Source organism: Recurvomyces mirabilis, assembly GCF_035927965.1.
Source record: "Recurvomyces mirabilis strain CCFEE 5264 chromosome Unknown scaffold_38, whole genome shotgun sequence".
Taxonomy (NCBI): Eukaryota; Fungi; Ascomycota; class Dothideomycetes; order Mycosphaerellales; family Teratosphaeriaceae; genus Recurvomyces; species Recurvomyces mirabilis.
In genome coordinates this window covers 20,023-32,603 of record NW_027041972.1, presented here as the reverse complement: position 1 = coordinate 32,603, position 12,581 = coordinate 20,023, and the positions used below count along the sequence as shown (strand labels likewise).

The window sequence follows — 12,581 nt, the reverse complement described above, 5'->3', positions numbered from 1 at the left end:
GTAAGCTCACTGCTTCGTCGTCAATACGGAGAGCCATATGGAGAGGCGTTCCTCGTCTGACGTCAGCGCCATCACTCAACAGCATATCCAGTACGCGGAACGAGCTGCACTCAATTGCAAGCGACAGAGCAGTCTCGGACCAGGCGTCTTGTCTGTTTATATCGACTTGCCGCGACAATAGCCAGCGTACCATATGCTCGTTACGTACTGCGAGCCTGAGAGCGATGTGAGTCAGCGGACGGAGTAGGGAGGTTGGGATCATCGCAGGCGGCAGCGTAACCGCCTCTGATGCATGAATGTCATTATGGGTCCTACGCCCAAGCACTTTTGGACAGCACGGTGCCTTGATGGAACTTGCATTGTTCATATTGTGGCTTGAAAACACACTGAAAGAGCACACACTTGAGGTTGAGCACGAAGTTCCTAACTACTCGCCCCAAGGCCACTGCTATATACCAAGGAGACTCGTTCTCGCTCCGTTGCTCTGTCACGTGAGGCAAGGCGCTCTGTCGTGCGGGCACAGCCGTGTCGCAGAGCAGCCCCATGACAAAAGGCAAGGCGTAGAACATGGTCATGTGACATTCGGGGGGCTGAAAATATGCCCTGTTCTGTGAGCCAAGCAGTTGGGGAGTTATCCCAGCCGCAGGTGCTCGGACACCCGTTGCGTGGTAACGTCGTATTGCAGTGGATGAAAGCACTTCAGCTATGGCCTCATGTGAGCTGGCTCCTTGTCGTCACATTTCCTGACAGCCACGATTCGAACTTCTCCTTCTTCTTGTATGACCGCCCGCTCCGTCGTCGTGTATCCTTTATCCCAGGGTTCTTGCTCCTTGTCCGCCGTTACAGCGATCATACCTTGCCCATCAGGGGACAGCCTTTCGACGCGTCTTGTCTCATGGCCATCTATGTGGGTGATTGCAATGGTTTCACAGAGGCCGGTCTGTCGAAGATATGTTGCAAGTGCGGACAAGAAAGATTGGTCTGGCGCTGGCGCAGGGGATTCGGAGAACTCGTACGGAAGAAATCCGACATCTTCGTCCAAGCCGCAGTGAAACGCGCATGGGAAGATGCGACGACCGGTGACTTGCTCCATGCTGCAGTAGTCTTCGTCCATAAATCAGCGGGAATGCACCATTGCATAGCCGGGGCGTAGCTCATGATGCCGGTGAAGAAGTGCTACGCCGAATGTCAAGCTGGCGCGATAGTGCACAAATATGTGCGCAATGTCGTGGAGTGCATCTTGAATCGTGGATCGTGGCAGTCGTTGCTGGTAAAGTAACCTGATCTGATTGTACCGCTGGCTGAGATTGGATATATCATCTTGACTCATTGTGACCATGAGAAACAAGTTCAGCTGGCACCGAACTTGCCCCGCGTCATCCGGGCACATGATGATCCCGGCGGCGCGCAAGAGCTAACTTTCCGTCATAGCGTTTCCTTCTGAATTATGCGACACATCCGCAGGACTATTAGGAAGCTTGGTGCGGACCATCACCAGACGGATTGTAGAATGCAGGATGCGAGTAGGCTGCTTTAGCTAGCTTCGACTATGTCTGAACATGGCTAGAGAGTATATAGCCGTGTCCTGGACTTGGCAGCACTCGATACATGAAGACCCACAACATGGAAGGTACTTGATCACGCGCTCGCTGGGGTGCCAGCAGCCCTCGAGTGTCCGCAATTGCGTCCTGGAGAGGGTGACAAGATATCTTGAGCATTGCAAGCTGAATCTTTTTTGAATCGATCTCAGACAGTGGAATATTGCGTACGGCCTCGTACCGCTCAATAACAGTTTGTAAGTCCATAGCAAGTGTGCAACCCGTTCCTAGATCTTGGACCTCAACGCCTCCAAATCACATCGCCTTTTTAGGCACTTTAGGAATTTGTGTACATCAACACAGTCGTCGTCATTGAAACACTCGTCGTTGATCAGAACGCAGCGAAATGGCTGGAAACCCAGCTCCGAGAGCCTAGTAAAGGTACTTGCTGACAAGACGATAGCATCGCAACTAGTACTTGAACCTTGTGACGTAGCATTTTGGCTAACTGAAGCTGCCCAAGCCACCTAACAGCGCAAATCACAAGTTGTCGTGTACGTGCGGAGGTTCGATCTGCAGCATGCTGGAATGTCTGTCGAAGAGCTTTTAAAGAAGAGAGATGTCTTTGTTGCCAATCGTCCTGGAGTGCATCGTAATCTGACGATGTGCATACACTCCATACTTGCAGATCCTACGTTGCCCGAAGCCCCTCCAACTACATTCGATGTCATACAAGATATCGAGCGGTATTTAGGGCACTGGAATTCATAACGAGACCCTGTTGCGGAAAATATCTTCTTCTGTCCATTTTTGGGCAAATTCCAGCTGAGCTAAAGAGACACCCGCTGAAACTCGAGCGGGAAAGTGGTGGACAAGTCCTGAAAATTGAGCAAGAGGCCAAGGTGTCAGGTAACCTGGCGTTCCTTTCAAGACGGAGCATCGACCGCGTGAGGAGCTCTGTGTCCCATCGCGTGCTTTGAACCTGAACGTTACTCTAATCGTCAGTCGCTCTCCTACGCTATCATACTCAGCCCAAGACTCAAGCTGTTTAGCGATTTCTGCCCCATCGATTGCAAGTCCCTCATAGGTCTCAATAAAGTCGCGCTCAGCACGCTTTGTCACAGCAACGATAACCATTGTATCATCTGGATCGGGACGATCCTGCCGTGACAACTTTCGGTCCAAGATTCTTACAACTTTGCACGAAGTTCTAACTCCCAAAAAAGCGACGGGCGTAACAATCAGGTTCTGTTCCGTATTGGTCACGATCTGCCTCGTCTTCAGGACGACTTTCCATTCTAGTGAATATCCTTTTCCACGAGATCACTCATGCATGTCCAGCAGCCGCAGCTTTTGCTCCCCACGCTGATGCTCTTGAGTTCTGACGTCGCTCTGGACGGGTGAATCTGACCGTAAGGACGGTGCGTCGAGCAGCTGTTGATACTCTCCTTGGGAAGGAGATGGCTGAGAGAAATTGATGAAACGATATCGGGCGTCCTGATCAAAATCTAGGAGATCATTCGACGCCATTCTTGACTTGGAGATCTGCACGTATCAGCCGCACCAGGCTGCAGGAGCACATACGGCGCCAAAGTCGTGGAACTGCAAGGTACCACGCCAAGATGCGGAGAGATTCTCCCTTGCTGTGCAGCGCATGTGCTGTGGGATACGCTCCCTACAGCAATGTACACAAGAGTCTATCGGAACGCAGCCTCGAATTTGTCGTTCTTGCGGACAGGTGTAAAGATCGGTCTCGGATGGGAGAGTTTCAACGGCTTTCCATGGACTCACTGGGTTCGGGCGTCCTTCACATCACGCTAGGCAGTCACCATGGCGAGCAACCCCTGCTTAGTCAACTTCGTCCGTCTAGTTGTTGTATCACCCTAGGCATGGCAAGAGTTTTGCCCAGGAAGATCTCCGGCCCATTCCTTCGCGACCTTGGGTCGCTTCGATGCTCTTCTCTCGCGCTGCCTGCTGCTCCCACTCGACCTTGACTTGCTTCTCCGCCCTCTTGTCTCGCGCCGCCTGCTGCTCCCTCTCGACCTTGACTTGCTTCGCCGCCTTCTTCTCTCGCGCTGCCTGCTGCTCCCTCTCGATCTTGACTTGCTTCGTCGCCTTTTTCTGCTGCGCAGTCTCCTGCTTTCTGCTTTCACACACGGTGGCGGGAGAAACCGATTTCTCTGACTCATTATATGGAGGTGTCGCATTCTCGATTTCCTTTAGTCTCTCCGATCGCTGTAGACCAGTACGCTGGACGATCTTTTTCACTATATTCTTGATAGTAATGCATTCTAGAAAGCTAAACCATTCAGAAGAACGGTCACTGGGCCATATCTGATAACGGAAACACGCGGCACCCGGGACTGTTGGATGCACATGGTGAATTTGTATCGCATGTCGATTGTTTTCAAACCCTTTGAGTATTGGTTCTTCGATTTCGCGATAATTTGAGTGTTCGCGCGTGCTGTAGACATTTGGCGGTGCATTTGTAAGGACAATGGCATACCTGTTTTGGCAAGCCTGTTGTGCAAAACCACAGGATGCGCCTTTCATATATTTAGACCACGACTTCTTAGACTTTCGAGACTCTGGCCTTCCTTGGCTTTTGTCGGCATACAATGAACCCATCGCAATGGTGAGCGTCTTCAGGTCGTTTCTACGGGCCCAATCCTTCGCGAGCATTGGAGATATACCCGTCCAGAAGACGAGCGCAGAGTCATGTTCAAGCGAGATTCCGAAAACCTGATTCAACTGACTTATTTCGTTCTAGCAAAGGTATTTTGAGAGATCCATGATCACTTTGGCAAGGTGCTGTGCCTGCCCGTTGCGCCGATGTGTGAATACTCTATCAAGGACGAGTGACCACACGGCACTTAGCTTCTTAAGGCGAGAGGTCGTCGATAGCCTGGAGAGATGACTGGAAATTCTATTGTCATTGAGTTCCGTGGTCTCGAGTGCTTTCAACGGTAGTGATCAGCCCCGCTCGAGGACCTCCACGGATTTGAAGGATGTCCAATACAGGACTCTAGGAGTTTTTGGGACATTCCGCCGAAGCAATTATGCGGCACGCTTCTCATCGGGATCTTATACACCTAGCCATGGATCATCGGGATGTTATACACTTAGCCATGGAGGATGGTGGTTACGAATCTGCTGCGATGCACAGACAGTGTACGCGTGAGGTCAAAGTCGGCAGTACTTCATCGTTCGGGAAGGGTAGCGATGCACGCTAAGTAGAAAGGGGCTTGGTGTAAAGTCAACCGCACCTGAACTACACACGGCAAGCGACTGTACTCCAACTTAGATGTCGTTCCATCAACACCCGTATGACTGCATGAAGAGTAAGCCAGAAGCTGTTCATCGACATGGCAGGCGAGAAGGATCCTGGCCGCCCTTCAATGTCGAAATGGTGCTCGGGAATCCGATAATCCATTACTCGTGCTAATTCGAACACTCTCTTTACAGCACAGTGGCAGGCGATTGCAGTGTCTCTTGACGTGATATATCGCGCTTATAAATGCATATATATCTTTCTAACGGCCACACATACAATTTTGTGTAAAGATTAAAGATGGCACGTCTGCATTGCAAGTCGCCGGATGATAGGCTGGGATCAAGGATCCTAGCCTCGAAAGGTTCCAAACCACGACAGCTGCTCGTAACTTACAATGCCCACGGGACGAATTCCGGACTACAGCATGCCTAGGCCGCAGAAATGGGTTGCGAGATGATCTAGTGTCAGATTAACCATGGACGATCGGAGGGGTAGATCACGATGGCGAAGACTGTCGAAGTGGGTCCAACGGACCGCTGCACGAGTCCGCCAGTATCCACTGAAATTGTTTGCTCCAATACTATACAAACCACTACCATCACACATGAGAACGTTCCGATATACACTCTGATTGGCTACAACGAGATCGCCAAGCTCCACACGTGACATATCTGTATTAATGTCCCGACCCTCCAGGTTACACTAGCTCCGAAACAAAGTTATTGCTATTCGCTTTCGAGCCAACCCTCCATCTCTCTCCCAGGAAGCTTTGCCCACGGGTGTTGAAATGGCTCCATGTACTGGGTGTACAACTGTGAAACCCAAGCTGAGCAAGCCCAAACCTCGTTGTAATGTTGCTCCCCGCTCTGGCCGCTGTTCTGAGTGTATTTGGAAGGGACATATGTGACGAAAAACTGTCCGCAATCGCAACGCCTCCGCGACTCTCGCGACAACAAAAAGCGTGAGCTGGAATGCGCCGAAGAGGAGGAAGCGTAAGTCACGGAACAACTTCTCCGTCAGAACAAGCGAACCAACGGGCTGCCAAAGCATCTTCGGTTGGACGAGACGCAGACAGCTGAAGCTGTCGCGCACGAGCTGTATGACTCAGATTTGGTGAGACGCGCCGTGGGTCATCGGGTTGGTGGTGCGTCAGAATGTCACAGCCTGTTTGAATGCAAGGATCCGCTCATAACGCGAGGTTTCCTTGAGAAAGCTGTTGCTATTCAGTATCACCAGTCTATGACTTTGTTCAGAATGAACTCCGAAGATGAAATCGCTACAATCGATCCCTCCGGAGATGTGAGACTGCTGCTCCAAAATGGACAGCTCATGGTGTCACGGAAGGCGCTTTGTTTAAGCTCCTCCGTCTTTCTCGCCATGCTTGGCGAAGTCTCCAAGTTTGCGGAAGCCTTGGATAGTTCTTGCGACGAAAAAGGCATACGGACTGTATCTCTGGAAGATGACGACTACCGGACGATGAAGATCCTTATGAACATTATCCACCACAGAAACGATGAGGTCCCTGCGACATTGACCTTCAAGCAGCTCAGGGCCATAGCTGTGATATGCGACAAATATGCATTCCAGAACTGCATTCTACCTTGGTGTTCTCTATGGTCGCAAGCGCACCTTAGCAGTGTAGGAGATGATGGATTTGAAGCGTGGCTGTTCATCGCCATTGTTTTTGGCAATCAAGAGGTCTTCGCACAAGTCGCGAAGCACCTCGTCTTGAATGCAACAATCTCGAAATGCGGTGCTCTCACTTGCGGCAGTGTCCCTGATTTGAGTGATGGCGTACCTGATAGCATTATAGGTGAGTGAGCAGACAGCGGCTTGATATTTCTGATGGAATCTGACTTGACCGCGCAGAGGAGATGAAGTCGCAACGTGAACATACCATGCAGTGTTTGCACAAGCTCTTACAAGATCAGATGTGGGAGCTGCTCACTGACAAGTCCGTATCGGTCTGCACTCTTTCGAACAAACAGGCAGCGTGCGATGCTAGCAACCTGGGAAGTCTGCTGCAATCTTTCCCTTTTCTCTGTTACCCTGAGAGGCTGGACGATGCGAAAAGCTGTGCCATTGCGGCCACTGTGAATCAAATCAAGCGTATGGACTCGTACGGAGTGGAATTAAGATATTACCAACGGGGCCGATATGACAATACCGGCGATCACTCAGCTTGTGGCGTGGAAAAAGTGCTATTACCGAAGGCGGAGTCAATTATACATTCAAACCAAGGTTTAGTCTTGCCTGCATGTTGTTTGCCAAGCTCGAGTAGTTCACATTAATCCGTTGCCTTACGATTTCACTTCTCATCGCTAAACGCGTATCATGCTGGGAGACAGTGATCCGGACGGAGACTGGGAACATGAAGCCTGTGTGGTGGGCAACTCAACTGCGCGGGTGATCCGTGAGCTCGCCGGTAACGGAGAGGGGTCCACACCTGCGGCCTCCAACAGTGGAGGTCACTACATTAGGCTGGAACGTCTCTGCATCCGGCAATTCGACCCTCTAGTGAGTCGTTGTATGTGAATGCCATGGGGCAATCGGCCTGAAAGACGTATGCGGTCGTAGTAGAATGATAGATCATGTAGTCTCCTCCTCATTCGAGGTGGCTTCTGCCACTGCAGGAGCGAGGTATGAGGACAATGTGCTTCCACCGCTTGCGGAACGGCACCTCCAACCACTCTGCTTCTTGGCCATCAAGTGACGTGCTGCATTCATGCAGAACCTCGCGTCCGACGGTTCGTTCGGCCATGAAGTGCCTGACTAAAGAGCATGCCGAGCGCGTAATGTGTTTCACATTCGGCCCTGTTCTCGACGGCCTGCAATCTCGTCACGGGCCTCCATGATATAAAGCTACTATTCGCCTCTACACTCCACGCCTTTTTGTTTTCAAACACAAACCTTGCTGTTATATCACCACTGCACACCATGACCGCACAGTGCTTGACTCACGAGAACAGCGGGCGTCTCTTTCCGATCTGCTGTGCGGCAGGCGTCAGCGCCGAAGTGAGTCCAAAGTACATCATGCTCATCACTCTCACAATCAACTAATGGCTGTGCTGTTAAGTCAAAGATCGTCTGCTACAACAAGCACAAGATTACGGAAACGCCATACAAGTTTTCCTAGTGTTCGTCGATAGCTTAACAATACAGTACAACGAGGAATCCGAGCACGGTCACAACACTCCCAATGACCCAGCTTCGCCCTTCAGGGACAAGACGCCCTAGGAATGTGCAGCTCTACTGCAAGAATTCCGGCGCAATGGCGCGGACATCGACTTCGAGCTATTCGCCATCTTCGACGAGAGATCTCTCCAGGACGACACGGCGGTAATCGTAGATGCGCAATTGGACGGCGAAGAGTTCTATGACTTTGGCACGCTACGAGTCCCTTTCGAGCTGACATACGGCCGACTGGCGAGCTATTCGGTGTCCAGCCGACACCATCAGGGAAATAAGCAGTATCGTGCGAGAAGAAACGCATTTTCAAACAGGAAGCAACACTGCCAAGAACTGACGAGTCTTGAAGGGATCGCATGCAGGCCCGCCTGAAGTCATTCACAATCTGCACTCTACCGCACTCTGGCTTCCTCCTCTTTCTACTGACAATCATCCTTCGTACGTCGTGAGAAGTCAAGCGTGCATGTTCCAGCGCCTGCACTCGTCTATATATGTGGCGCGAGCCCTGAGATCGTTGTCGCCGGTTATGAGGATATTCGTCCCTTCGTGCTCCATCCATAAACAATAGCACGAAGGGGTACGCTGTGTGACTACTTACGTGCGCCGAAGCATGCTCTGATCACCATGCCGTTCTTCCTCCTCGGATTGATCAGCGCACATCCGTTCTGGCCGCAAGAGGCCCAAGCTCGGCCAAAGGTCTTTGTCGCGGTGAAGAGATAGCCCCATCAGAATGCAAGTTACTATCCCCCCCAGTGTAGCGAGCCACCCTATGTCGCGAGCCACATAATGGAAATCGAAGCAACGAAGGCTTCTCTATAGCGTTACACAGAAAAAGACAGCACTGTACCGCTCTCTGCTTATTACTCTCCATCTCATACGCAGCGTTACACAGAATACAGCCTCTGGGTCGTGCTGTCGATCATTAAGCTAATGCAGCCGATCAACGGTCTGACGATCGACCCCTACTACGTCGCGCCTATAAGACTGCACATACATTTCGGAGGTCGCATAAGGTAGTGCAACGTTTAGTAAATATGTCTTCTTCTTGGATTATCGTCTGAGGCTATGTGCTCGTATGCCGAGAGTTTCTCCGTTCGAAGGGACACGGTCTTGGTGAGGGTGAGATTTTTAGAATGTATAATCGTGCTGACATAAGACTGTGCGGCGCGCTTAATTGTAGTGTACACTAAACCCGTTCCACATTCGCTCGTCTCGAGGAGTGTGGCGTATGCTTGCGCCGTACTGTCTTCACTATAAGAGCGGTCTTTGCATCTGAAACACTGAGAGTTCATTAGCATTGGATAAATCAGTTGTGTTCATGCTGCTTGGTATTCGCTTGAGTACCTTACTGTTATCAAGATCTTGCGTAGATGCAAATCAGGACGTCAAAGAAGCGCTGCAGGATTTAAATAGTGGTCTGAGCACGTACACGAAAGATCGATGCGGGGCGTCCGGCTTCGGTGATCCGCGTTGCGAACTAGCCAAGGCAGCCAGCGGGGTCTGACACCTGTACTCCACTGACCGATAGATGCGTAGGCGCTGGTTCAAACGCTCCTCTTTCTTCTTTCTTTGAGCGCCATGGCAAGTCACCAGACTGACACACAAGTCACAACATATCGGGCTCAGCATGCTGGAGGTACAGTGTCCCGAGGTGTCCAGGCCACGGCAAGCAATTAACGTGTCGGTAGTGAAGAGAGCTCGCACTTCAGTGCATCAAGCACCGCGCAAAAGTGTACGCCTGGCGAAGTACGAACAGAAGCAAGCCTCGCGCCAGGCTGATCGACGGAAGAGGGGTCACCACGACTTACGTAGCGGCGTCCACAGAGGAGAAGTATGTTCCACCGCCTGGAACACGAAAGGAGAGCTCACACAGAACTGTACACAGCAACGACAGAAGCCAGTCTTTTTGGCGCGATCGAGAAGACAGAACATCCCAGCCGCATGCGACTCGATACACGAAGAGCATCCAATTGCATATTGGGCGGCAAACGACGAGTGGCCCCCACAGTATTTCGAAGAGGATAGAGACATGGAGAACATACTTGCCCGTAAAAGATCAGTTTCATCCATGAGCAGGCAAAACTCAGACACGGACTCTGCGACGCCGAGCTCGACTGGGCAGGGTGAGCAGAAATCAAGGGAGCAGAAGAGCGCCGAGTACAAGAAACCACAGTATGCAACAGTCCTTGCAACCAAGGGAGTATTTTTAAAGTCATCTCCTTCAGGCGTGACGAAGGCAAGCCAGGAGTGTTGTAAGACCATGCTGGACCAAGAACAGAAATATCCTCCGCATACCATGTTTCGAGATGATCTTTTCGATGCTACATGCGAAAGTGTACAAGACAAGAATGAGACAAGAGTAATACGCGACATCGCGCTACTAATCGTCCCATCTGCCGAAGTCTTGGCGATACGCGGCGCAACACACCTGCAAGGGCTGGTCGATAGTGTCAACGAAGGCTGGAACAATTCCATCCCACTTACAAAGACACGACCGCAGCCGGACTTTGCAGTGGGCTTTCATCGAGATGCATTCTCGCAAGAGCGACTTGACCGGATGCACCCGATTGTTGGAGACTTCAACGACCAGTCATACTTCATGGCAACATGGTATATGTACTTTCCCTTCCTGACCTGCGAAGTGAAATGCGGCGCTGCGGCCCTTGATGTTGCCGACCGTCAGAATGCTCACAGCATGGCTATTGCGGTGCGAGCGGTAGTGGAGCTTTTCCGGGCAGTCAAGCGCGAGAAGGAGCTACACCGAGAAATTCTCGCTTACTCCATCTCGCATGACCATCGGAGTGTCAGGATCTACGGGTATTATGCTGAAATTGACGAGTCATCAACGAAATATTATCGCCATTCAATACGCACCTTCGATTTCACAGAACTCCACGGCAAAGAGAAATGGACGGCATACCAATTCACGAAGAATGTTTACGATAGATGGATGCCTGAGCACTTCAAGCGGATTTGTTCAGCTATCGATCAGATCCCTGCCAACATAAGCTTCTCTGTCTCGCAGTCCGAGTCCAACCACCCTGGGCAAACATCTGGCTTGTCGCAAGATTTAGGCGCGCATAGCATTGTTGCCTCCAGCGCAGGCTCCGCGTCAATACAAGCTCAGGGTGACTCACAATCGAGCACCGACCAAGACCTCATCGCCACTCCAAGTGCCTCATTAACAGGCAGAGAGTTCAAGAAGCCAAAGAGGGGCAGTGCTCAGCGAGGGCGAGAATAATGGGATAACTTACATCAGGAGCTGGATGACTGATGTACTTTTGATATGAGCGTCGAAAGAATCGATCCCTGATATTACTGATACGATGGGTCCTCTAAGGGAGGTTGGCTTGTGCCGCGACCACCACACCACGTACATTTAGCTTACATCGAATCACTGTAGACCCTCTGCTACCACATTCTCGCCACAGGAGCCCTCCATGGTTCTGGCACAGTCGCGCAAACTGCATCGGGCCATCATTAGCTTGTGATGACACTGCGTTCGAATCTTGTACGGTCACATCATGCTCGCTTTCTACATCTTGTATGAGGCCTGTCTCAGCCGTCATATTTGACTTTGCGCCAGAATTTGACTTTCTTGACCTGTTTCATAGCCCGCCTTGCGTTCTTCTCGGTTTCTTTCTTGGATCGCTCCATTCGTGCTCTCTCCAGATCTTCATAACTCATTACTCTAGCCTTACCGATTATCGTTGTTTTGGTAGATTGACGAACTTTTGCCTCATTATTAACGTTGGTAAGAAATTGATTCTGCTCCTGCAGGAGAGCCCGCTCCGCAAATGATAGTTGTGTGGCGTTGGTCAGCTTCTGGAGACGTCTCTGAGGACGCTGCTGGCCTGCCGCATCACACGATCGCGCGTCTTTCTGTATCAAATTGTGAAGAGCACTGACACCTTCTGCTGTTATCGGAGTAACGGGAGTCAGCATCACATCATCTCGGGCGCCCAACTCTGTCGGAGCCGGAAATCCTGCGGGATCTTCGGGGAGATCCTTGACTACCCTAGCCGGATCGGAAGGCCCAGCCCGAGCGGATGCTCCTTGACGTAAGCGCCCGTTCACGCGGGGTGATACAAATAAGTGAATCGCGATAAGCCGCTTTGAGTGGGCCGAATACCGAGTCGCTTCTGCGTAAAGTCGCTTTATATGGTTGTCTGACCCGAACGCCCTCGACCTCGGCACCAATACTCGCATCGAGAACAATAGATTTGGCAAGGGTTCTCCAATCAGGTATCCAAGAACTATATATGGCCATGTCGGCTACATTCGTACTGTATGCCAGGGCGTGAGATCAGAGATCGAGATCAGAGATCGGAGATCAGAGAGCCGAAGTCAGAGATCGGAGGTCAGAGATGGATAGTCAGAGATGGATAGTCTTTTGTATGGCGAGGCCCACCGGCTTCGAACTTAAGTCCGAAGCCATGATGATCGTGGAACTGAATGTCGATGACTGCCGCCACCCAGCTCACTATTCATCAGTTCAAAAATCATGCGTCGCATAACATCCTGGGCGGCAGAGAAGGACGAATTCACGTGGCGACTGCGCCAGAATAAGCTGGCAGCTG

The 12,581-nt window shown here is 51.2% G+C and overlaps 2 protein-coding genes across 2 annotated transcripts; one reads left to right on the top strand and one right to left on the bottom strand.

Annotated features, from left to right (window-relative positions):
* Window positions 1-3,416: 3,416 nt before the first annotated feature.
* On the bottom strand, window positions 3,417-4,012 carry LTS14_010170 (uncharacterized protein; the record flags this gene model as incomplete). Its single annotated transcript, XM_064842847.1, has 2 exons — window positions 3,417-3,829; window positions 3,889-4,012. The coding sequence occupies 2 exons, from the start codon at window positions 4,010-4,012 to the stop codon at window positions 3,417-3,419; spliced, it is 537 nt and encodes a 178-aa protein (XP_064689531.1).
* A 5,616-nt stretch (window positions 4,013-9,628) lies between these two features.
* On the top strand, window positions 9,629-11,242 carry LTS14_010169 (uncharacterized protein; the record flags this gene model as incomplete). Its single annotated transcript, XM_064842846.1, has 2 exons — window positions 9,629-9,832; window positions 9,887-11,242. The coding sequence occupies 2 exons, from the start codon at window positions 9,629-9,631 to the stop codon at window positions 11,240-11,242; spliced, it is 1,560 nt and encodes a 519-aa protein (XP_064689530.1).
* Between the last annotated feature and the right edge of the window lie 1,339 nt (window positions 11,243-12,581).